Here is a 27,727-nt window from a genome sequence, read left to right on the forward strand (position 1 = left end):
ACCCCTCATTCCTGGCCCCACCGCGCAGCTCTCACTACTACACCCCAACCCTCTGCCCCAGCCCTGAGCCCCTCCCACACCCCAAACCCCTCATCCCCAGTTCCGTTGCGTCACGGGCATCAACAATTTTCTTCAACTGGGTCGCCAGAAAAAAGAAGTTTGAAAAACCACTGATCTAGTCCAGTCCCCTGCTGCCACCGCAGGACTAAGTATTATCTAGACCACCCTTAACAGCATTGTCTAACCTGCTCTTAAAAATCCCCAATGATGGAGATTCCCCAACGTCCCTAGGCAAATTTATTCCAGTGCTCAACTACCCTGACAGGAAGTTTTTCCTAAAGTCCAACCTAAACATCCCTTGGTGCAATTTAAGTCCATTGCTTCTGTCCTATCCTCTGATGTTAAGGAGAACACTTTCTCCCTCCTCCTTGTAACCTTGGTCCCCCCTCAGTCTTCTTTTCTCCAGACTAAACAAACCAATTTTTTCAATCTTCCCTCATAGGTCATGTTTTCTAGATCTTTAATCATTTTTGTTGCTCTTCGCTGGATGTTCTCCAATTTATCCACATCTTTCCTGAAATGTGACTCCCAGAACTGGACACACTACTCCAGTTGAGGCCTAATCAGCGCAGAGTAGAGCGGAAGAATTACTTCTCATGTCTTGCTTACAACACTCCTGCTAATACATCCCAGATGGATGTTCCATTTTTTCTGCAACACTGACACTGACGACTCATATTTAGCTTGTGATCCACTATAACCCACAGATCCCTTTCCGCAATACTACTTCCTAGGCAGTCATTGCCCATTTTGTACGTGTGCAACTGATTGTTCTTTCCCAAGTGGAGTACTTTGCATTTGTCCTTATTGAATTTCATCCTATTTACTTCAGATCATTTTTCCTGTTTGTCCAGATCAGTTTGAATTTTACTCCTATCCTCCAAATCACTCCCAGCTTGGTATTGTCCGCAAACTTTAGAAGTGTACTCTGTATGCCATTATCTATAAATAAAGATAAAACGTTTCCTAAACTTAACCTAGACTTGATTCAAGATGAAACCCTTACCACATGTTTTCAGTACACTGCTGACCAAACTCTGAGGCCAGGATCCGCTTCCAAAGTCCAACAGCTGTTTCTTTTTTCTTCTTAGGTGGAGAGAGAGAGAGATGGGTAGGGAAAGATAACTTGACATGTTTTTGCCCCTCACTTTTATAGTTCAGTCACCCTTTGAAATGCATTTTCCTGAGAGTGACCCCTAGATAAAGTTCTTTCCAGCTGAGCAAGGAGACAGGGAGTCTGGTGGGGGAGAGGTTTATGCTGTTGTTTTCTAAGATGCAGATCTGTTTGTTCCTGCCCCGCTTCCTTGCCAAATAATGGCCACTTTATAGGTGATGGCCCATCAGCTTTGGTAACACCTGGCTGGGGCATCAACCTTTTTTTTTTTTTTTTTTTTTTTGAGCAACAGATTTACTCATTCCCCAAACTTATCTGGTAAACACATGTGACGTTGCAGTCTATATAATTTTATAAAAATATGCTAATGAGTGAATATAATGTAACTGGAATATGCTTCATGTAAAAGGTCTCTTGTAAGGTATCATTACAAATCTTATAATCTACTGAGTGTGATCATCTTATTTGTATAAATGTACCACTATTGTATCTGGGACTAGAAATATGAAATATAAAACTCTGAGGGCCTACTGTAACTATGCAAAGTGTGGGCCCTTAATGGTGGTTTGGAATCTTGATGACTCCCATTAACCAGGACAATTGTCTGCAGATGGGTGTGTTTTACTTGTAAGTCTTCCTGTATAGGTGTGTGCTGGCAAGTGGGCAATGAAGTCTTGCAGTGAAATGTGATCATGTCACCTGAACTGGAATCCATCTTTAACCTGGTGTCTTTCCATTGAGAGGGAGGGGGTGGGAACCCAGAGAGGGACAGGGGATTCCCACCTTATGCAAGAGATGTATAAAGGGGGGGAACAGAACAAAGGGGAGAGGAGCCATCATGAAGAATCCCCTAGCTATCACCTGAGCTGGAACAAGAGCTGAACCAGGGGAAAGAATTGTGCCCAGGCCTGGAAGGGGTCCAGTCTGAGGAAAAAACTTACTGAAGCATCTCTGAGGGTGAGATTATCTGTGTTCAGTTTGATTAGACAGATTTGCCCGTTTTATTTTATTTTGCTTGGTGATTTACTTTGTTCTGTCTGTTACTACTTGGAACCACTTAAATCCTACTTTCTGTAGTTAATAAAATCACTTTTTACTTATTAACTCAGAGTATGTATTAATACCCGGGGGAAGCAAACAACTGTGCATCTCTCTCTATCAGTGTTATAGAGGGCGAACAATTGATGAGTTTACCCTGTATAAGCTTTATACAGGGTAAAACGGATTTATTTGGGTTTAGACCCCATTGGGAGTTGGGCATCTGAGTGTTAAAGACAGGAACACTTCTGTGAGCTGCTTTCAGGTACCGTTGGGGCAGCGTTGGGGCAAGTAATTCAGACCCTGGATCTTTGTTGGAGCAGACGGGTGTGTCTGGCTCAGCAAGACAGGGTGCTGGGGTCCTGGGCTGGCCGGGAAAGCAGGGGTAGAAGTACTCTGGACACATCGGGTGGCAGCTCCCAAGAGGGTTTCTGTGATCCAACCTGTCAACACACTTCAGTCACGATTTCAGCTTATGTTCAATAATAAACATTATATGTAAAGTTATGACCAGCAAGTTATGAGTTTTCCAATTATACCTTACAAGGCATATTTTGTACAAAGATTATTACAATAGCGTGTAGGGTCTGAATACAGGGGTGCATTCTGCCACAGAGGCACAAAGGAGTGTTTACTCCATCAGGCTGAAACTCATGAGTTCTCTTCCTCAAGCAGCAAATGTGCAGTTGAGCCAATGACTGTGGTGTCTGCATGCAATCACGAATTAGATGCATGAATGGGCACTGGCTTTTCTCCAGCTGATGCTTCCGCTACCACTGACAGCAGGTATTGTGTCCAGCTGGGCAGATTCAGTACTGGGCAACTGATGGCTCACTGCATGAAACGGCAACAAATAACGGAGATGTGGCAGGGTGAGGGGAGGAAATCTAGGGTCTCAAAATCTCTTATAAGCTACCTCCTCCAGAACATGATTTCACCTTTCTACTGAGGTGAACCACTGGCTAAAATGAGGACTGTGTAATGCCCTTGTCCTTGGGGCTAGAGCATTAAGGTAATGCTCTGAAGAACAGCCACATCGGAAATCTGAGCTCTCTCACCAGAAGTTTAAGCAGTGTCACTTTTCCCCTCCATTTGAGAAGTTGCGAAGTCAACAGCACTACAGCTTTGAGGCTATAATTTATTCTCAATACAGCTATGGGAGCGGGTAGCTTCTCCATACTGCCCCAATGCTTCTCTATGCCACATGGCTGACCTGGAAATCCTTGGTCCATTCATTCCTCGGCATTTCTGCTGAAACTGGCAACCAAGTAGCCATCAAAGACAAAGGAGCTGGTTTTTTGATGTGGGTAGATTATCCACTAGGAACTGAAGCCGTCAGCTCATTTAACGTAGTTCACAGTGTCACATATTTCAATCACTGCTAACCTGAGCTGGATTCAAAACTGGCAACGGGGAAACGAAAGACTCCATATTGTGTTATCAACCCTTTGGGTCCATCTAGTCCCCTAACAGGAACCAAGGGAAGATCAGAGAGCCTCAGTGGTCTGGGTGTTTACATGGATTAAAATACATTTTTGTTTTTGTTAGAGTAAATATTTGGTCAGCTTGGTTAAAAGCAACCCATCCACTTTGTTGCTATTTTCGCCCATTGGCTTGTGGAAGTCTCTCCCCCTGAGTATTGTTCGACAAGGACGAGGACTCAAAGCTTTGCTCTGAGAAGTTTATTGTCTCTGATACGGTCAGTCGTCTCTGACCTTTGCTTTCACTTCACGAGCAAATAACGTTTGGAGAAACTGTTGGTTTTGACAACAGATCAGGTGGTATCTGGCAGGTAGGGGGAGAAAAATCTATGTTTGGAGCAGTGAGGAAGAATGGATGCATTTTTCCATGGTGTTATCTTGCTGGGACAGACTACTTGCGATTACGACTGACAGTTGAGCACCAGGGTAAACAACACCTTATCTCTATGGTGCCTGCCTCTGCTGATTTCAGCAACTGTACTCTCACTCCTGAGTCATATAGCTTTGCAAGCTGTTACAGTGACCTCATTTATTTAACATGTTGTACTATCAAACCTATATTAAATAAAACCTAGGATTGTGCCATGGAAATGTACTGTAGCCTGAAAGGAAAAACTGTAAGCAAAAGCTTGCGTGCACCAATAGATTTGGGCATCACGTGGTTCGATTTAAAAAAGCACTTGCATACTACAGAAAGTGATGTAGTTCATGTATAAGCATAAAATCCAAAAGCGAAAAAAAAGAACGTCTCTCTCTCTCGCTCTCTCTTGTGGTTTTGATTTTTCTTCTCCAGTTTTGATACAGGTTTGAAGCCTACTGGGGAAAAGAAGAACAAGAAAATTCAGAGTAAGACTGGCCAAGAAGAAAGTTCTGCTAAACATCTGTTCGGACACTTCCAGCCATTGTTCTCCTCTAACAAGATTTCATTTTTAATTAAATCCCAAGTGAAAAAGGTCTCTGACTGATCCACTTTGACTTGCTTTGAAAGGTTATTGACAGGTTGTCAAAATGTACAATTTCCCCACTTCTTGAGGGTATCTGGAGCAGCCATTGCCTTGTCCATCATCTTTCTCCCATAAGGACTTTCACCAGCTAGTGACACAGACATGGGAATCATATTTATTATTTGCTTGAGACAATGCCCGCAACATGCTTGGTACTTTCCAGATCCCAAGGAACACCCCTCACCCTAAGGAGCTCAAAAATCTTAGGACAGAGACAAGCAAGCAGAAGTCAGGGCAGGGGAACAATAAAAGGTATTTTATATACAGATCAACAAGATTCAGTATAGGCACCAGAGCAGAAGCGAGTCTAAGTGGGACTTAAACATGGAGAGGGCGGATGCCTTGTGATTAATTCAGGAAAGTCACTTGCATACTATGGTGATAGGTTCTTTAGAAATATTAATACAAGTGATTAAGGTCATTCCCCTCACTTTGACTAGTAGAGTGACTGGATTTCTCCAGTCATACCTGCACTATAACTACTACCATACTGAGGCCCCTGGTTACAACAGAATAGCGGCCTGACATGTTTAAACTGTGATTTGATCTTTGGGCTGTGAGAAGGGGGACCTTCTCACTGAATTATGCTACAGCCTTGCTAAAATTCAAGGTGCAGCACCTGATTCAGAAACATGGGTAGGTCCCATCCCAGAAAAGAAAGACAAATCTGAACCCTGTGGGGCACTACTGTGACGTAGCAGGATTGCCCAGCACATTAGCTCTTGTAGTGTAGACATAATCTGAAGTAGAACAAGGTAGCATGAAAATGAGACATGTAGGAGGAAATACATAAATTAATGAATGGCCTCTGAAGGCCAGTTGTGAATTTCCATTTATACTGTCCCAGGAAATAAGCATAAAGGCATACTTGGAATTCAAAAGCAACCAGTTTTAAAAAAAAAAAAAAGATGGAAGGAATATTTTTTTTACACAACAAACAAACCTTGAAGGTACACCATACACCTTGCAACTAACACCCAATAGGGTTCTTGTCATGCTAAAAATCTTAGTAATCGTATGTGAAGACATTTTGTGCCTGTGCTCACACCTCATGGTCATTTTGCCGCGCTGGTTTAACATCACATCTGAAGGATGGAGTCTGTACCAGCATTGGTAGTGCACTGCAGTGCACATATTAGGATTTGGAGCTCATAAACCAGTGAGCCAAGACACTCTGACACTCTGGATTGCAATCCAAGAGGATCATCAGAATCATAAAAACTCAAGTCATTGCAAAATAGAAGCATTTCATGTACTGGTTTGGTTTTGGTGATATGGACATGTTTTGGTTTTTTGATGGGAGGAAAGTTCATGGAAGGCAGGAAGTTGAATATGAGACTTGTATAATCCTCTGTTCCAGAGGGTACAATTTTAAGAATATTCATACCTACATTTTTGCACCTGTTGCTGGTTGAAAAAGTTAGGAAATAGTCTGAAAAACTTTGAATAAAATGGATGAAGCTCACTTCCCAGAGTCCAAATTCCATTTCAGGGTTTTTAACTGAACTGATAATGAAATCAGTTCTGTAGCCAGATGTCTGCTTTCATCTCTCTGCCACACAGCTGGAATCATGCCCACACAATCTCCACCAAAATACTTTCTTTGAAGGCTGTTTGCTAATGGCTTTGAAATAATGTAGAACAAATGTCTCAAAAGTGAAAGTCGACAGATGCCACCTAATGGCCATTTGCATGTTCAGCTACAGAACACTGTGCTATAGTTTGGTCTCTTGGTAGAAGTTCCGAAGAAACATGCCTGAATTTTATTTAAAAAGGGCCCATCTTTCCATAGAAAGAGACTTCGATTACAAGTGTTTAGTTTAGAGAGGAGACTACTAAGGAAGGACATGACAAAAGTATATGAAATAATTATAATTACAGAAAAGTAAATTGGACAGTCTCATTAATCTTTTTTCATAACGTAAGGAAAAAGGAACAGTCAAACTATAGGCAACACATTTAAAACTGAAAAGAAAACATTTTACACAACATAATTGACCTGTGGAACTCACTGACAAGATTATTGAGGTCAAGAGTATAGAAGGATTTTTTTTAAAGGATTAGACATTCTTGGATAAGAACAACCACCAAAGTTACCTTAGACAGGATAATTACAGGCACTGCCTATACAGGTTGCCTATACATCATGATAGTCTTTAAGTACATGATCCCATACGATTTTTTCCACAGGATCCATGCCTCATTCAGTGCAGAGGATGGATGGTGCTGACTTAATGAGCAACTATTCAATATTTTTATCCTCTTTGTTCAATGGGTTGCCCCAGACCTTATTTACAACACACTTTTCAAACCCTGCTCTGAAAACAGAATTATATTAAGTTTCCTTAGGGGCTTTTCTGTCATGCTCATTGTTTACAGTACATGAGTGCTTCACAAATATGAACTTATCTTTCCAACATCCCTGGGAAAGTAGGTGATGTTGTTATCCTCTTTTTACAGAAGGGAAGGAGAGAGACAGCAAGAGTAAGGTCAAAAGTTTCCACTAATTTTGGGTGCCCAATTTGAAACACCATGGGCCTGATTTTTCAGAGTACTTAACATTACATAGCACTTAGTCTATTCAAAGCACAGCTCCCATTGACTTCAGTTGCAGCAGAAGTGTAGAGCACACACAGCAAACCTGACCCCTGCATATCGATTCAGGCATCCAGTGACTTGCCCAACATCAAGTGCCCAGGGACTGAATGCTGGCAACGGCAGGGACAGAACAGTTTTCCAAGGCAGCATTCAACTACCTTAACTATGAGATCACCTTCTCTCTTCCTGCAGTCCCGTCTCAATCACTACACACCTTCCAGCTTCTGCAGCAAACAAGGCACGGGACAGAAAACAGCCTTTTTCACCACATAACCCTAATTCATCCCCAGAGCAGGTCCCTCCTGTGTACTGAATGAAGCAGGGGTCCTGTGAAAAAAATTAATGTCATCATGTAATTAAAGACGGTCATAATGTGCATGCACAAGGGCGTGTGTGTGTGTGAGTGAGAATGAAGCTTGCAAAGGCATTCCTAACTTTTGAGTACTTGATTTTGCAATCTTATTAGTGTTCTTATAAGTGTGTGTGTGTGTGTGTGTGTGTGTAAGTAAAATAGTCTACATAGGTTCTTATACCAACTCTTATGATAGTATCAGAGTGCTTCCAGTAGTACATTAAGTAGTATGACTAACATCAGTCACACCTGGTTTGTACTGCTCAAGAAATTGAGGGGCTGAGAAGAGTTTTCTAGGGAGGCTGGCACAGGGCAGACTTCTCTGCACAACCCTTAGGCAGAGACAGTCCATTCTGCCAAAGCCTGTGGTAGATATGAAATATGGAGACAAAGATGAGACCTTTCACTTACAATTTAAGACAGGATTTAAAGTCTCCAGTGGTGAAAGGCTCTAATCTACTGCAACAGCAGCCACACTGATGCACACTCATCTAAAATAACTTCTCTGTCTGGGCTTGATTTCACTGCCACTGAAATCAATGGGAAGATTTTGGTATTGCAAATCATTGGATATGCAGTACTCTATTTAAATTCTTAATTGCACATATGTTAATATATTTTGAACATCATGAGACAGAACGCACAAAACTCTTGTACATGTGACAAGTTGAGTAAGACCTGTAACATTTTAAATGGAAATGATTTAAGGAATTATGGAATGAAACAAACTGAATTACATACCTTATCAAGGTGAAAGAGCAAACAAAGCCACTTCAGAGACCAATTACTATAGGCTTTATTCATTCAAGTTTCCTGGTTCAAAGGGCACAGGCCACAGATCCTTCATGACTGGTCTTCTGACTTTGATTTCTGGCTCCATACAATTTGTGGAAGACCATTCACGAGCTTCAGCCTTTTCCCTTCTGTACAGGCCAAAATCCCATCTGATGAACACACATGAAACATGATTGTGGTTTACAATTTTATAGCTGCAGTGATGCCTGCTGAGTGATACTTACACAGTCAAACCGCTGAAGTCCTCATGAGGAAGGGGGTATATTTCCAGGTTGATTGACATGGATCATTCCAGGTTGATCATTCCAATTTTTTTTTTTTATATCTCCTCAAAATGAGCACCCACATTTTAAGAAAAAATACAAATGTAAGGTCAAAGACACATACTAGTTTAAGATAAAGTATAAACCAAACATCTGGGGTAAGAAATGGATGGAAATGAAGTTTGATTGCGCAGGCCTGGGAATCTGCAGCAGTGCAAAAAGGCATCTAGCTGCACTTACATTCTGAGAGAGGAGCAGGTGATGGGAAGCCAGCCTTAAAGAGGGCAGGTAAGGGGAAGATTCTACTAATGCAATCCTGCCACGGTATCAAAAAGAATTTAATAGGAGGATGTAAAACAGTTCAATATAGTTTGAGCACTTTACATGTAAGGTTACAAAATAGATTTTCAGTATTAACAATATTCATTTAATAGTACTCGATATGTTAAAAACATGTTCCATTGCACTGTCTGTGTGATCCTCTGTAGGGTTCCTGCATATGGTGATTTGAACAGCTGGCAAGGTTACTTTTTTCTCTTATTGCTTTGGTTCCATCACAATTACTGTGTGCTGAGCCAACAAACAGCTTTCCTATCAGTCTGTCCAACCTGGGTTTTTCAGCATTCCTAGCTTCCTACCAACACTGTTGTGGACTGCACATCCTCTGTGCCTGACTTACACATGCCTTATTTTTTATGTTCAGGGTCACAGAATTGCACCCTTTTGTAACTCCGTGGAAAAATTTGGCTCTAGATAACAAGATAGATAGGGACCATAGTTCATGGACACCCTGAAACAAAGGGAGATTCCTAGTAACCAACAAAAGCATTTAGAGAATAAACTATTTGGGGCAGATTTCATGCCTTCTTTTGTCTTTATACATGACCGAGAACAAGAGATAAATAGTAAGATGAAAGGTATGGATACCCACTCTAAGATCTGTGACTCTGAAGCAATTTATCTGCTAGACCGAGATTGATATAGTTCATGGAACGATCACTGGAACTATGAAGGGCTTGCAGGGCCGGCTCTAGGAATTTGGCCACCGCAAGCAGCCAAACAAAACAAACAAACGAACAAAAAAAAGCCGCGATCACGATCTGCGGCGACAATTCGGCGGAAGGTCCTTCGCTCCGAGCAGGAGTGAGGTACCGTCTGCCGAATTACCGCCGAACAGCTGGACGTGCCGCCCCTCTCCGGAGTGGCCCCCCCAAGCACCTGCTTGGTAAGCTGGTGCCTGGGGCCGGCCCTGAGAGCTTGTATTTGGCCTTCATGGAAAGAAACTGTCAAAGGCAGATTTGTGGAAGACCGTCTGCTACAGGAAGTTTCAACACCATTCATCAGCTCTCTGCAGTGGCCCAGGCCATAAAAAACGCAACACTTGAACTCTGGCAACTTGGCAGAGATTTTGAGGTAAGCTGTAGGTTGCTGGAACATGACACAGATCACTTTGTATGAAGGACTTTAGGCAATGGCCTTCTTTGTTACTTTTCATAAAACAAGGGAAGCTAATTTATCTAAGATATTTCTATATAACCTAATAAACAGGAATATTCTACACTTATAGATCACTTTCCATTCAAGGACTTCACACCAACTTGTGAAGTCAGTATTATTAAGCTCGTTTTGTAGAGAAGGAAATAAGGACACAGGGATGGAGCGACTTGCCCGAGAAAGAAAGGAAGTTTGTGGCCCAGCTGGAAAGACAGAACTCTGGCGACCAGTCCTGTGTCTTGGTGGCAAAACTGTACTTTTTTCCGCAATGTGGCCTACAAATCAATGACAGAAACATTAACCAAATCTCTAAAGTCCAAGTTATTTCCTTGCAGGTTTCAGAGGCAGGCTGGGAGAAGAGCTGAAGTCATAATTAAGGTAGTTTTTCCTTATAATTATGTCAGTGGTTTTCAAACTTTTTTCTGGCGACCCAGTTGAAGAAAATTGTTGATGCCCAACCGAGTTGGGGATGAGGGGTTTGGGGTGTGGGAGGGGTTCAGCACTGGGGCAGAGGGTTGGGGTGCAGAGGTGAGGGCTGCAGGGTGGGACTGGAATAAAGGATTCAGGGTGTGGGAGGGGGCTCTGGGCTGGGGCAGAGGGTTGGGGTGCGGGAGGGGATCAGGGCTCTGGGTGCAGGCTCTAGGGTGGGGCCAGAGATGAGCAATTTGGGGTATAGGAAGGGGCTCTGGGTTTGGGGGAGGCTCAGGGCTAGGGTAGGGGCACATAGCCCCCAGGCCTAGGAGCTGTACCTGCTGCTGGTTGCTTCCAGGGCGCAGCGCGGTGTCAGAACAGGTAGGGACTAGCCTGCCTTAGTCGGGCAGCACCGCCGATGGGACTTTTAATGGCCGGGTCGGCAGTGCTGACCAGAGCCACCATGACCCAGTGCCTTACATTCTGTGATCCAGTACTGGGTCACGACCCGCAGTTTGAAAACCACTGCCTTATGTAATCTTTATAGTAACATACAAAAATAAAATGACATTTGACAGCCAAATGAACACGTAATGAAAGACTGCAGTGCAAAATCCATCTATTTAAAATACTGTTTATTTGTGATTTAACATTAATTAGCATTACATCTATGAGCAATTTCAGGTAACATTTATATATTTTCCACAGGACACAGAGTTGGCTGGCTCATTCTTTATGCCAAAGCAAGTAAATAGAGGCATTAGCAAAAGGTGCAAATAGTTCACGGTTGCATTTTAAAAAATATTTATGCACATTGCATTCATTTAGATATATTTTTTAAAAAAAGTTATGAAAAGCATAGTTCACAGGTTACTGTTTCTACATATGTTGTAATACAACACAAATAATGTAGAACGTAAAAAAACAAAACAAAAAAACCCCCAAGTTAAGCAACTGGAAGTTTCCACTAAGATTAAAAACACTGTTTCCAGTATTTAGTGATAACTAGAATATCATTTCCAGGATCCATTCCAACATTGCATTGTCACACTTACACAGTCAAAGCTAACCAGCCCCAGAACATGCTATAATCAACATTTTTGCATGCCAAACCACTCTCCAGCCATATTTAATCTATATATTGTATATATTTCAACTGGCAATCTGGGAATCACACTGATCTTTTAAATTTATTTGCTATTGCAATAACTGATGTACTATGACAATTTTGAGAAGAAAAAACCTTATGTTAATGTCTATGTTTAGTTTGTTTTTACAATACAGTAAAAAGCAAAAATGAAAATATCAGCAAAAACGAGTAAGCGGCACTATTGCCACTACCCATGGCACTAAGATCTACTTTGTTCTGGGTTTGTCTAAAGGACACAACACAGAGTAAGAAAACCCTTTTAAAATTCAAATGAAAATGAGAAAAAAGTGTAGATCTCCATGTGAAACCATGTAAGTTATTTTAACTTCTAATATGGAAATGTAATTTTGCTGATTTAATAAAAATACCTCACAATCCATATCATATATTTAATAAAAAATAATCACCAAACTTATACTTTCTTTGCATCATTCTATTTTCTTACTATTTCACTTTCCCTTTTAACAGTTTTGTTTCCTTCATTTGGTTTTGTTAAGAGATTATTTTTCTTCATTCATTAGCAATGCCATGAGGGAAAAAACACAGTAAGATTTAAACATGAATCCAGTTTAATTTTATATGCTTTAATCCTTTGATAGCCGAGTCCCTGGATTCCTGAATTATATTTAAGTATACTCTAAACCAAGCATTCTTAAATACACTCTACGGTTAGACGCTTGGTTTACATGCGTATAATACTTTTATACTAAATGGTATACAAACATTTCAACATATAAAATCTTATTTTGTTTTGCCATAGTTTAACTAAGTTATCAATGTTAAGTGTATAAAATCCCCTTTATTGAAAAATAAGGGTTTTTCTTCCAAATGATAGAATAAAAAAGAAGTATTCAAAAATTATATTTCACTAAAATGAAATATTTGGCAAAAAAGTTTTGATGAATGGACTTCTTACACATTTTGTATAATTCCAAATAAAATTTCTCTTACAGTTTTTCTTCTAATATGTGCCAGTGTATAGTATTCTATATAATCTAACCTTAAAAGATTTAAAGGTGTGCTGTTAATATGCACCCACTGAAGCAGGGTACAGAAACAAAATATATGGTCTGAATCACAATACAAAAAAGTATTATATGATTACCAAGTGAGGCAGCAGTTTAAAAATGAAAATTCATATAATCACTCAACAGTAACTCTATTAGAGACTTCAACTGTGCTGAAGATTTTAAGGTCTGCAAAATACTCCAAGTGTAACTTGCCACAACAATGTACTACAATGGTATCTGATCTCACTATGATAGTATTAAATCACCTGCCAGTGTAGCTCTATGTGAAACTATTGAATGTTTCAAACCCTCAGTAATTTTGGACACTAAGTGAGAGATGAATTAATTTCTTATTTAACAGAAGATGGTTTTTAGTAAAACCTTTTCCAGTTCTGTTCATAGGTTACGGTCCAGTTTACTGCACACCCCTAACACTACTTTGTTAATGTTAGACTTAAATGTGGTTTTAAAATGTGCAATGCCTTCTCTTAGCAACAGAGCTGTACTTATGCTTCCACCTTTTCCTTCTTTTTGTTCTTTTTCAGAAAAGATGGAGTGCGGAATTTCTTCTTCTTCTTCGATGGAGATTTGGAAGGGGAGCCCTCAGGGGACAGGGTCTCTTCAATCTTTTCAGAGGTTTTAATTGTAATCTCTACGCTCTCCACAGTACTAGTGGTTAACTGACTGACCCGCTGGGTGAGATCTTCTTCCACATCATGCATATCTTCCTTGCCATTCACCACCACAACAGGTACCTCTGTGGAGATGAGGTTAGCATTCTGGGCATACATATCTTCATGATTTTCTATGAAAATGGAGAGTTCCACTATTATTATCATTATTATTTTTGTGAGCAATGTCTATGCAAAAAATCAGAAATGGGCCTGGAATACGAAGTTTGGATTTGGATTCAGATATGAAACTGCTGCAAAATTTAAGGTCCTCAGATGTGGGTTTTCCCCGTCTTTTGTGATCTTTAATTTTGTTTTTGTCAAATGATACAAAAGTAATAGTGTGCAAATTTCATTGAAGGATACAGGGTCAATTTCTCAGCCCATTCGTATCCAAGGGTAAGTCAAGTACTTAGAAGACCAAACAGCCTAATGTGCAGTTAGAATTATTTGTGCCTGCACTAGGCCAACATATGAAGATGCACCCGCTATGCAGGGTAACTTTCAGAATACAAACCTTTAAAAATATGCTGTATTGTTTCTGTTGGTTATGTATTAACAGAGGTTCTCTTCTGGAAGATTATTATACAAAAAATAGAATAGCTACATTACAGGGAGCAATAGACAACATACATGCCTCCCATTTTATTAACGTGTGATTTTATTGTGTGGATTTCACAACAGGAAAAATGTTAATTGGGAAAAATAATTCAGTGATAGACTAAGACCGACTCACACATGACACTATAGTTAACAAGGTCAGTTTTTGACCAGCTGACTTTAAGAATGTGTCTTATCAATTCCAGTTTTTCATTTAAAATGAGTAAAATCTGGAAAGATGCAGGCTTCATAAACTCACTGGTTGTAAGAAGCAAGAATCTTGTACTGAAATACTTAAATTCCAGTTTCTAAAATACTGAAAGCAGGCTATCCTGCACCTTACTTAAAGGATATAATGAAACAATCAGTGACCCAGGTTATTAGAGCTCTTTGCGTTTTGTAGGAAGTTATATTTAATACCTTCTAATTTTTCAGGGACATTTTGCGGGGACTGTGTTTGTGACTGAATTTGTGACACAGATGAACCATCATCTGAGACTAATTCCTGTTCAGCATCTGCAGGACAAGATTTGAATTAGTAGCCATGCAAAAATAAAAATGAGCAAGATTATCAGTGTTAGTACATACAATATTTACAGCTCTGCTAGCATTGAACTGTTCATGCTAATGTCGTTAAGAAGTTAACATACAATAGCTTAAACACATTATTAGGAAGTTATTACAGTCATCATCCATTAACAGTTATCAGATGTTAGTTCTTCTATATAAATAATTAAAAACAAGGCTGAACACAAGGGAGCAGGCAGCCCATGCATATGTGGCTTCATCTCACCATTAACTATGTGACATACAAGAAATCAGGATACTATTCATACCCTTAAAAAGTCTAAACTATGAAAGTCAATCACACAGTATTAGTGCAGGAGAATGCATTAAAAATGCTATTGTTAAGCAATACTGAATTAGTAATTCTGATAAGGAGTAGCAATATAAAAAAGTTATAAAATGCTTCTAACTGAAGTGGATGAAAATCTTGGGGATATAGGAAAGATTACTGAAAATGTTTTTACCTTTGAATCTTTAAGCTTTTGAAAATAAGAAATTACAAAGGTGTGCTTTAAAATACTGGCATTTCAGAGTTAAGACATTGCCAAGGATATTGCCAAGTTTATAGTAAACAGAAAGCTATACCATTTAAGAACATTATTTTTGAAAAATGAGGGTTCAAAGGCTTTCACTTTCTATTCCTATCATCTGTATTGATGGGAAAAATCTACCTGTAAATGTTTAAAATTTTATTTCTTGGTATGTGTTTCCCAATTTATGGTGACATACCTCCCCTTTCAATGGATCAACTATTCCTATCTGCAATACACAGTATCAGAAGACAGTACAAAATGAACATGTTAATGTATTTATTCGACTTCCATTGTTGTGTAAGTCTTCTGGTGTTTAGTTCCTATACAAAGTAAAATCAACTAAGATAAAATTCTACAGTTCTCAAAGACCAATCATTTTTAAGTTTTCCCAGGATGGTTGCAACTTGCTGTTATGTGAGAGTAAGAACTATAGCATAGCAAGGTTTCAAGATGTGCTATCCTGCCCCAACATAACAATGGCAGTATGACCATAATGCAATAAATCAAAGTTCAATAAGGTCATCCGCTCACTGTTTTCCAGGTTGTCAACCCAATTAACTCCACATTGATTTTTTATTATTATTATTTACATTGCAGTAGTGCCTAGGGGCCCCAATTGTGGGTGAAGGTTCCATTGTGCTAGGAGCTGTACAAACACATTACAAAAGACAGTTCCTGCCCCACAGAACTTATTAAAGGTTTGTAGTGTGGTGAATACCAACCGTCCATACAGATCCTGCTACCGTGCACTAAAGGTTCCCTAGTGCACACTGACCTAGTCACGTTTCAAAGCAGAGTAGATCAAAGCACACTAGGGAAGTTTTAGTGTGTGGTGATAGGGTCCATCCAGATGGACTGTTAGTGACTGGCACACTAACATGTGGTAGATTTACACCCCATCCTACCTTGAACTTAATGTTCATCTAGATAAGCCCTCAGTATAAGCAGAGACAAGAGAGACTGGGAGAGCGCAAGGAAACACTGGTTAGCATGAAAAACAGAGGTCTCATTACACTAGCTAACCAACAGAGTCAGGACTGGATTGGTTTTTTTGGTAGGGATCATGGCAAAAGAGTTTTAAGGAGGGATTTAAAGGTGGGCAATGAGGATATTTACAAGGACCTCCCATGCATGAGGGTACCAAGGGAGAAAACACAAAGGTGATTGTTTGAAAGTTTAACAAAATGGGTGCTGAAGGCTGGAACCATTGGCAGATTGGAGGCAATCTGACATCTCAAAAGCATACAAGAGGTAGAGTGGGGATAGGGCATGAAGGGCCTTAAAAGTGAAGATGAGTAGTTTGTGTCTGATGCAGTGGAGAAGGGGCAACCAATGAAGAAATGCAAAGAGAGGAGTGACATGGTCAAAGCAACAACCCAGGAAAATTATCTTTGCAACAGTATTATGAATGGATCTAAGTGGGGAAAGATTGCATCCATCAAGGCTAGAGAGGAATAGGTTGCAGTAGATGAGATGTGAGATAATCAGGGTCTGGACAATAGATGTAGCTGTGTGGATGGACATCAAAGGTCACAGCTCAGGGTACGTCTATACTACCCGCCAAATCGGCGGGCAGCGATTGATCCAGCGGGGGTCGATTTATCGCGTCTAGTCTAGATGTGATAAATTGACCCCCGAACGCTCTCCGTCGACTCTTGTAATCCCACCCCCAGTATAGATCAGGCCTTAGAGACGTTAAGCAGGAAGAACTGGCAGCATTTTAACACTGCCTGGATGTGATGTCTTCAGCTCAACCATCTCTCTGGATCAACACCTAGGTTATAGGCCTGTGTGACAGAGATAAGGAGGTTTTCCACAGTGACAGAGAGGAGGGGAGACAATGGGAGGAAGATTAAGAGCTCTGTTTTGGTCACCTGTAGCTTAAGATGATATCTGGACTTCCACAAGGAGACATCTGAAAGACTGAATGATTTTAGTGTATACAGAAAAGACTGGACAGGACTGGAGAGGTATACATGAGTTGTCAGCTGAGAGTTGATAGTTAATATCCTTTACAAATGAGATTGCCCAGAGACAAGTTGCAGAGGAAGGGGCCAAGAATAGAGCCCTGTGGAACAACCACGGAAGGTTGGTAGGGAATGAAGACAATCCTCCTAATGAAATGCAGAAGAAGCAATTAAAGGTAGGAGAACCAGGAGAGGACAGTCATGAAAGCTGAGGGAGGATACAATTTCAAGAATGGTTAACTTGGTTGAAGGCAGTGGACAGACTGAGTAGAGTGAAGATAGAGTATTGTGTCTGCTTTGGCCAGGAAAAGGTCATTAGAGGCTTAGTGAGAGCCACTGAATTGGAGTGCAAGATAGAAGCTGGATTGGCGAAGAACTTCAGATAGTGATTGTACATGACATGGTCAGTTTAGAGATAAAAGGGAGAAGCCAGATGGGGTGGTAGTTGTATAGTATAGGCAAGTGGAGATAAGGATGGAAGAGACTAAGGCATGCTTGCATTGCAATGGGATGGATGCTGAGGAGAAGGGTAAAGGAGAGAATGGGAGCGGAGGTAAGATTCGGAGATGGGATGAGATCACTGAGGCCCATGGAAGGGTTAGAAGAGGAGAACAGATGAGAAACTTGTGTGTCACTGAAAGAGGAGGTGGAAGAGAACGTGTTATAGGATGGGATAGAAGGGTGGTAAGCGGGGATGCAGGAGGTAATGCTGGAACCTGTCAATTTCCTCTTTGAAGACATTAACAAGGTATTTTGCAGAGAAAAAGTGCAGGGTGGGAAGTGGGGAGATGGAGTCAAAGGTGGAGAACAGGTGGCTAGGACTGTGGCCATGGGAGTCAATCAGGGTGGAGAAGTAGAAATGATTAGCTAGGGAAATAGCAAAATTTGAGGAAAGAACAAGTTTTTAATTTTAATTCCTCTTCACTGTTAAAACTCTCCTTTAATGTTAAATCTAGCAACAGCTGCCACTACTCTACCACTGCCACACTGTACTGAAATGTGCTCTACCAGAGGTGACTTTTCCTGTTGTAGAAAGGTCCTCCCCAAGGGCAAATTCAGTAGGGCTGAACTAGTGGAGCTCTAGTACAGACTGATGACAATGGTTTTACAATCAACCAGCTACTTCAACTAAGGGAGGTTGTCCCATATTTAAAACAAAAGCAAAAATTCATACTGTACAGGTACTTATTTTTTAAGTGAAAAACATTTCCACTATTTTAGATTAAAGGGAAAATGTGCAAAAATACAAAAGCCTCATAATGAAAGATTTAAAATGCTTGGAAAAGGTACCAAAAATGATGCAAGCAATTAATGGTTCTCTTGAGCATCTAGTACTGAACTACACAATTGTCTTGAAATAATTTACTGGCCGGACAGTATCTGAACCGAAGAACTGCAGTTCAAAATTGAAATCTGTGGTTTTGTGGTAAATTTATAACAGCGTTGTCATTCATTTCAATGGGCTTTTATAAAGCTACACTTAACTATATGCAGTACACAGCAAAATAAATGGAGATGGATAATTATGTTATTAAACCAGGGTTTCTGCGTGTACCACAAACTGTAAGAGGAAGTAGAATGAGTTGCAATGACAATGGAATATTAGATTAAGTAGTAACTAGGCAGCCTCTCTGTCTGCAAGAATAATTATAATCTAGAAAAACGTATATACTTTCTCAACTGTCAGTAGATTTAGATGTTGATGGTCCTTCTACACCAGTATAGGCACCTTATAAATAGCATAAATATAGCCTATGTAACTTGGGTATCAAAGCACCAAACAAAGATAGGAGTGTGTGTGTGTGTGTGGAGGGGAGATCACAATAGTCCTGGGCAACTGGTGTACCATTGCTATTAACATAAGGGTTAATTTCTTCTTATGTCAAGCAGCCAAAGGTGGCCAGTGAATCAGCCATTTCTATAAAAGACACAAGGTGAGTGAGGTAATATCTTTTACCGGACCAACTTCTGTTGGTGAGAGAGACAAGCTTGTCTCTCTCACCAACAGAAGTTGGTCCANCAGTGCATGAAATAGAGCTCTGCTGCACCTGGAGATCCAGCCCAAAATGGGTCACTAGTTTAGTACTGTGATGTTATTGACATGAACTGTGACCATACAGATCATTGTTGCAACCAAGGTCCTATAGTTCCACCAAATCTTGTACAAAGGAGGTCAAGTAAGGTGTCTATGGAAAGGTTGTAATTAGCTGGTTATGATTATGTTGTGTATCATTTTTTATTTGAAGTTATGAATATTAGCTATGTACTTGTATCTTCTAGGATGGCTAGAGAACATGGGCTTATAGGTTTTCCTCTCTCAATTCACCTGAAGTAGAGTATATGGGTATCCAGTGTAGCAGTGCCTTCCCTTTCTGATGTGTTTTTACTTAAGTATCCAGAGTCTGTTCCAGGATATTAGAGAGACAAGGTGAGTGAGGTAATATCTTTTATTAGTCCAGCTTCTGTTGGTGAGAAAGACAAGCTTTCAAGCTTATACAGAGCTGAAGAAGAGCTCTGTGTAAAAGCTCAAAAGCTTGTCTCTCTCTCACCAACAGAAGTTGGTCCGGTAAAAGATATTACCTCACCCACCTTGCCTCTCTAACATTCTGGGACCCACAAGGCTACAACAACACTGCATACAGTCATTCCTTTGTAATCCCTTACGACCTCCCATGGGCCTCTCTCCATAGGAGGACTTCAATGTTTGATCAGGATCTTAATCTCTGAAACTGAATTCCACAATTTAGCTAATTAATAAGAACTACTTACTCTTCTCAAACTACTTTGAAGAGAACAGTTAAACAATAATGATCATGAATACTGGACATGCACTAAGAATCTGACTAGAGAAAGGAACTCTGCTATTTTGAATTGCATCTGTCCTGTTGCAGTCAGATAACAAGGAATAATTAGCACATAGTTTGTTGCTCTAAGATTTGGCTGCCATCAGTACAGACCAGGGATCGGCAACCGTTCAGAAGTGGCGTGCTGAGTTTTCATTTATTCAATCTAATTTAAGGTTTTGCGTGCCATTAATACATTTTAACATTTTTAGAAGGTCTCTTTCTATAAGTCTATATTTTTGATGCAGCAGTGTCTATTATTGGTCTTTTAGGTCATTTGAATTTGATTTTTCAGATGAATTTTTATGCATTACAGTAAGAATGTCTAAGCACATGCAAAGAGCTTGCATTTGCAGGGAGACAGAATCTAGTTGGCCTTTTCCATCTTTTATTTTGATGACTACAGTTAAAGTGGACAAAAACCCACAACTTTATATTTCAAAAGTCACTAGGAGTTAATCAATCCCAACGTCATAGCCGGTAACAAATGAAATAAATAGGTACAGCCAAACTCCACACATAGAACATTCTATTTATACCAGACCACATCATATTTGCTTTTAAATTGTGTTTTAGTTTAATTGTCCTTTTATTGTCAGATTAATACAAGAGAATTGTTCAGATAAAAATTAGCAATTAACTGACCTGCTATATTAAATTATTATCAGTTTTTCCTTTCTAAACTTAACTTCAAATTTCAAGTCTCAATATTACAGTTTTAGGGGCTGCTCCTGCTCCCACTGAAGCTGAGAGTTTTGACACTGACTTCAGTGGAAGCAGAACTGGGTCCGTGTTCACAAGAATTAATACACCTGCTTTGTCCCACCACACCCCACCATCAGCTGTCGGTTTGAGTCTAGCACAGAGGCTTTGAGAGGCCATGTTAAAGCTTCTTTGCTAATGGCAGGAACTGATCTTTTGGAAGCCTACAATAATCCAAATGAACTTGATTGCTGAGCTTTTAAAATAAAAGTACTATTTTAAATTTTCTATTGTTGAGACGTACCAATTAACAACAATATTGATAAATTAGTTTCCCCGAGTGAAATGAAGCTTTCAAGTATATAATAGAATTTTTTTTCTTATTATGTTGAGTGTCTAACATACCACTGGAAAGCCTTAGCTATCCCCCTTGGAAATTCATTCAGACAGACACGCCTTATTCGCCTTATGATGCACAAAGCTTTCAATGCAGACTGTAAGATCTGAGATTTTTCATATTTTTTCCTGATACAAGATGTATGTATGTTTGTTCCTCTCCTCCAATTCCACCCTAGACCTTCTCCAATCTGTCCACCATCCCTTGCACTCCACTGAAACTGTTCTCACCAAATCTCTAATGACCACTTCCTAGTCAAATTTTCACAACCAGTACTCCATCCTCATTGACCTGTCAAGCTGCCATTGACACTCATTTTGTCTTCCCCTGGGCTTCTGTGACTCTCTCCTCTCTTGGTTCTCCTCCTACCTCCCTAATTTCTCATCCCCACTCCCACTTTCCATGGGGGTTTCACAGGGCTCTGTCCTTGGTCCCTGTAAACGATTGAGGCCTATTTTATAGTGCCCCCCTCTTACCAGATAAAGGTTTGATCTTGCTGAGCCAGCTCACTCCCTGGGGTAATTCTGTCTGAGCTCTCACAGAATCCAGGGAAGCAGTTTCCAACAGGGTTACTTGACAAAACCACCACCACTCATATCCATTCAGACTGGTGCTGCAGAGATCATTTCCCTAGCTTGTGGCTTTAAACATATCATTGCCTCTCTTTGCATTCCTCCTCTGGGTCCCCCTTCTCTACTCAGTCAAACATAAGCTACTTGTACTCACCTTCAAGGCTCTTTTGACATTATGCCACCCGACTGATCGCCTCTCATTCACTAATTGAGGGGGTCAACTCCAGCCTCCAGTCAGTCTCCATTGCCCATGCGTTAAAATTTCAAACAAGCACCTCTGTGCTTTCTGCCATGCAGCCCCTCACAAATGGGAGAAGCTCTCCATAAATATCCACTAACCTGCAGTAACCTCAAATCCCTCCTCTGCTGTGATGTCTTCCAAAAAAACAAAAAAAAAACCAAAAAAAAAACAAAAAAAACCCAAACTTGATAATGATTAGGCTGGCCAATAAACAGTGGCCTATCACGCTGACCAATAAGGACTCATCGTTTACTTGTACTTCCAGTTTGTCTGTATCCATCGGTTGTCTCTTGTCTTAGATTGTAAGCTCTTTGCAACAGGACTGTCTTTTTTGTTCTGTGTTTGTACAGCACCTAGCACAATGGGGTTCTGGTCCATGATTAGAGCTCCTTGGTGAGACCACAATACAAATAATAAACTAATAGTAATAATAATACTCAGAATATTTAAATATGAGTGTTGTTTAGATTAATTCCTGTCGATGTAGTGCCCTTTCATTATCGTTTGTAATAGCACTTCAGTTAATGACAGCCATATTTAGTTTACCTTGTGGTTTGTTTGGCTGGGGAATCTTTAAACATACTCTGACTGTTAGCTGCCCTAATTAAATAGGACAGAATGACTATTACAAATAAATCTGTCAAAGAAATAGGACACCAATAGAGTGTAATATTTCAGCTGCTTTGGAATTATTCTATGAAATGTTTCTTCTCTTTTGGATAAGTTTACTACACTATAATTCCCTAGCAACTCTCTTCTTTAGAATAGTAAAGAATATCACATTTTAATATCACCAGCTTCCTCAGTTCAATAAAGAAAATGCTTCCAATACAACACATCCAAGAGACCCGACATTAGAAAGGGAGTAATGGGATCCAGTACATATGCAATAAGATGAATATGCTTCTCATTTCTGATTCTGTATATGATATGATAGGGTTAATCTACTGATTATAGTAGATTTTTTTAAACAAACAACCATGATTTAATTTTGCCAGAAGCTGGGAATGGGCGAGAGGGCATGGATTAATTGATGATTACCTGTTCTGTTCATTACTCTGGGACACCTGGCTTTGACCACTGTCGGAAGACTGGATACTGGGCAAGATGGACCTTTGGTTTGACCCAGTATGGCTGTTCTTATGTTCTCATGTTCTAATTACAATTAAAAATCTCAACCACTTCACATGTAGTTAATTATTTCAAAATAAGTTCAAAGAAGCATCCACCTCAAACTTAACCCCCGTTTGGCAGTTTAGACCACTGACCTTCCACTCCTTGTTGCTTGCGCTCAATTGTCTTCTTGTACTCGTCCAGTTCCTTTTCTGTAAGATCGCTGAATGGATTGGGAGGGGCTGGTGGTGCATGCTCATCTTCCTCAAACTGCATGGGCTGGAAAAAGAGAAAATCCGACACAATAAGTAACAGAAAATATTTACAATATCAGTTCCTTCCTTTCCCCAAGGTTTGGGGACAATGGACCTACAAGAAAGAGAGCTTTATGGATGGAAGGAATACAAAAACAAATAATCAAATTGGAATTGCCTCAATTAATAAGCATTTGCTTCCAAGCATATTATAAACATTTGCTTATTTAAATACTGTGGGTTTGGGTATTAAATTCAAATAATCAGAAAGTTTATTTGTGGTGACTTACTTCAAGAAACTACTAGGTGAGACTTCCAGTGACTGATCTATTGTTGTTGATATAAAGTGGCAACAGGCATTAATTGATTGCTTATTGCAGAGGTTCTCAAACTGGGGTTCGGGACCCCTCAAGGGATCGCGAGCTGTCAGCCTCCACCGCAAACCCCACTTTGCCTCCAGAATTTATAATGGTGTTATATTAAAAAGTGTTTTTAATTTATAAGGGGGAGGGTTGCACTCAGAGACTTGCTATGTGAAAGGGGTCACCAGTACAAAAGTTTGAGCACCAGTGGCTTATTGTGTAAGATCTCAGATTAGCCACCGAGGTGCCAATTTATTAAAGCACTTAAGCACATACATAAATGCTTTGGTGAACTGTGGTCCAAATACCTAATCTCTTTTGAAAATGCCATTTTGTCCATTTCAATCAATGGATTTATCTCATAATTCATTTTTACAAAAGTGAATTTTAATGCTTGAGAAAAATGTCTGATTGATAGCAACTGGATGCTAAGGGTGGGATTTTCAAAAATGCTAAGTGACTCAAGACTATAAGTTGCACCGACTTTCAGGAACTTGTACTCCTCAATCATGTATGCACGTTTGAAAATCTCACGCAAAATTCTAATCTACAGAACACCTATAGATCAGGGGTAGGCAACCTATGGCACGTGTGCTGAAGGCGGCACACGAGCTGATTTTCAGTGGCACTCACATTGCCCGGGTCCTGGCCAGCGGTCCGGGGGCTCTACATTTTAAATTTAATTTTAAACGAAGCTTCTTAAACATTTTAAAAACCTTATTTACTTTACATACAACAATACTTTAGTTATATATTATAGACTTATAGAAAGAGACCTCCTAAAAACATTAAAATGGTCCTGCTAGTGAAGGCACGGGGTTGGACTCTATGACCTTTCGAGGTCCCTTCCAGTTCTATGAGATATACCTATCTCCATATATTATATTATATTATATTAAAATGTATGACTGGCACGCGAAACCTTAAATTACAGTGAATAAATGAAGACTCGGCACACCACTTCTGAAAGGTTGCCGACCCCTGTCTATAGACAATGAAGCTTTGTGAGCTTTCTTCCTTTCTCCCCACGGTGCCCAAACTCTCTTCTGTAGGGTCCACCTCTAAGAGCGATAACTCTTTATTTAGATAATATTTGCTCATTCTGCTGAGAATTCTAACAAAAGCACCACTGAAATGGGGACCTCTCTCTACACAGAGAGTTTAATCAAGACTAACTTATTTTACACTGGCCACTTGACAGCGATCAAAATAGCAGGACTTCACTATCAACCCAGGCTAGATTTACATCAGTAATTTACAGTAATAGGGAGTCTGAGTTATTCAGTCCTCGCTTATTACAATTCCTACAATAAGAAGTGTATAATTCCTCCATCTATACTTCAATATAATTTTATTCTTTCAGTTTATGATTGTTCTACAGCAAGCAAACTGCTCTCAAGTTCCATTTTATGAAATAAGAGATGGAGAAATTGAGTGGTTGTTTTGTTCTGAAAACAGTGTTCAAGTCAATAAGAGGACATTCACTTACACTACATAACAAAAGAAAAAAAATGGAGTACCATTTCAAGAGTATAGGGAACAAAAGTGAGGAAATAGGCATAACCCCAAACATTGTGGGACAGCTGCACTCTCAAAAAATAATGGACACGAGATCATTGTCAGAATAAGAGGATTTTCTAGGTTTATCTACCAAGGCATGGAAAATTATGCATAATTAGGGCCATCTGTATAATTCTGAAATAAATACAATTGTGCTAAAGAAAAATCAGAGGTATGCGTGCAAGGAGGTAACAAATTATCACCACAGAACTGGAAGTCCTTCTTGCTCCTAAACATGGTCAATCGATGCATGGTTCTAAGTTAATTATCTAATGCATTACTAGAGATAGTGGACAAAAGTAGTACTTGATTTTATTGACAAAGTTCACCTAATTGGTGAAAGAACTGGTTAAGGACTATTTAGAAAAGCTGGAAATGCACAAGTCCATAGGTCTGGATCTAATGCATCTGAGGGTGTTGGCTGATGTGATTGCAGAGCCATTGGCCATTATCTTTGAAAACTCGTGGTGATCGGGGGAGGTTCCGGACGATTGAAAAAAGGCAAATATAGTGCCCATCTTTAAAAAAAGGAATCCATTTTGAAGCACTTGGAGGAGAGAAAGGTGATCAGAACAGTCAACATGGATTCACCAAGGGAAAATCATGCCTGACCAACCTGATTGCCTTCTATGATGAGATAACTGGGTCTGTGGATATGGGGAAAGCGGTGGATGTGATATATCTTGACTTTAGCAAAGCTTTTGATATGGTCTCCCACAGTATTCTTGCTAGCAAGTTAAAAAAGTACGGATTGGATGAATGGACTACAAGATGGATAGAAAGCTGGCTAGATCATCGGGCTCAACAGGTAGTGATCAATGGCTCAATGTCTAGTTGGCAGCCGGTATCAAGTGGAGTGCCCCCAGGGGTTGGTCCAGGGACTGGTTTTGTTCAACATCTTCATTAATGACCTGGATGATGGGATGGATTGCACCCTCAGCAAGTTCGCGGATGACACTAAGCTGGGGGGAGAGGTAGATACGCTGGAGGGTAGGGATAGGTCCAGAGTGACCTAGACAAATTGGAGGATTGGGCCAAAAGAAATCTGATGAGGTTCAACAAGGACAAGTGCAGAGTCCTGCAGTTAGGAAGGAAGAATCCCAGGCAGTGCTACAGGCTGGGGACCGACTGGCTAAGCAGCAGTTCTGCAGAAAAGGAACTGAGGATTACAGTGAATGAGAAGCTGGATATGAGTCAACAGTGTGCCCTTGTTGTCAAGAAGGCTAATAGCATATTGGGCTGCATTAATAGGAGCATTGCCAGCAGACCAAGGGAAATGATTATTCCCCTCTATTCGACACTGGTGAGGCCACATCTGGAGTATTGAGTCCAGTTTTGGGCCCCCCACTACAGAAAGGATGTGGACAAATTGGAGAGAGTCCAGCGTAGGGCAATGAAAATGATTAGGGGGCTGGGGCACATGACTTACGAGGAGAGGCTGAGGGAACTAGGCTTATTTAGTCTGCAGAAGAGAAGAGTGAGGGGGGGATTTGACAGTAGCCTTCAACTACCTGAAGGGGGGTTCCAAAGAGGATGGAGCTAGGCTGTTCTCAGTGGTGGCAGATGACAGAACAAGAAGCAATGGTCTCAAGTTGCAGTGTGGGAGGTCTAGGTTGGATATTAGGAAAAACTATTTCATTAGGAGGGTGGTGAAGATCTGAAATGGGTTACCTAAGGAGGTGGTGGAATCTCCAACCTTAAAGGTTTTTAAGGCCTGGCTTCACAAAGCCCTGGCTGGGATAATTTAGTGAGGGTTGGTTCTGCTTTGAGCAGGGGATTGGACTAGATGACCTCCTGAGGTCTCTTCCAACCCTAATCTTCTACGATTCATGACATTTCTTTACTACAGTTGTATACGATTATGTGAGTCTTACTCATTTTAATCTCACGCTCTCTTTGCTATCACAGAAGTTACAGGTGGAAAACAATGATTAAGACCATCTTGTCCACCCTCATGGCAATACAGCACTATTCCCTACAGTATTTGTAAACATTTGGTCCTTTTTTGCAATTAATTTTTATTAACAATTTTCAGAGAGATTAAAATATAAATATACAATACATATACATATACAAAAATAAGTAGCAGCAAGAGCTAGACATCACACATTTACAAATCCTTAATCATATACATTGTTGCAAATAGAATCATAGAACAGAATCACAGAACTAGAAGGGACCTCGAGAGGTCATCTAGTCCAGTCCACTGCACTCATGGCAGGACTAAGTATTATCTAGACCATCCCTGACAGGTGTTTGTCCAACCTGCTCTTAAAAATCCCTAATGATGGAGATTCCATAAATAGTTTGTATTGTAACCGTATTTATTATATATATTTTGGGAACAACTGAAACAAAATTGTGAGATGACTTCTAGTGTGGCTAATTTTATATGAATTAGGCCAATGTTGTAATTTATCACATTGCTAATAGCTACAGATATGGTTACCAGGATACTAAATTACTAATATGTACTACAGCTTTCTATTTCTGGGTCTGATTGGTTTATAAATTTAGTTATAAAAAGTGAAAAGAAAACTACCACCCACGAAACAAAATCATCACACCCAGACTA

The 27,727-nt window shown here is 40.1% G+C and overlaps 1 protein-coding gene across 10 annotated transcripts in view; it reads right to left on the reverse strand.

Moving 5' to 3' along the window:
- Nucleotides 1-11,228: 11,228 nt before the first annotated feature.
- ADD3 (adducin 3) overlaps nt 11,229-27,727 on the reverse strand; it is a 191,449-nt gene continuing 174,950 nt past the window's right edge. For 9 of the 10 annotated variants that reach the window (XM_034775291.1, XM_034775287.1, XM_034775285.1 and 6 more), the window contains 3 exons: nt 23,132-23,255; nt 14,462-14,557; nt 11,229-13,575 (listed from right to left, as the gene is read on the reverse strand). In XM_034775291.1, the coding sequence (XP_034631182.1) occupies nt 13,277-13,575; nt 14,462-14,557; nt 23,132-23,255 (519 nt within the window). In that variant the 3' untranslated portion in view covers nt 11,229-13,276. The remainder of the gene's footprint in view (nt 13,576-14,461; nt 14,558-23,131; nt 23,256-27,727) is intronic. The other variant, XM_034775293.1, reaches the window with a different exon arrangement.

The sequence above is a fragment of the Trachemys scripta genome, chromosome 7 (genome assembly GCF_013100865.1).
Source record: "Trachemys scripta elegans isolate TJP31775 chromosome 7, CAS_Tse_1.0, whole genome shotgun sequence".
Taxonomy (NCBI): Eukaryota; Metazoa; Chordata; order Testudines; family Emydidae; genus Trachemys; species Trachemys scripta.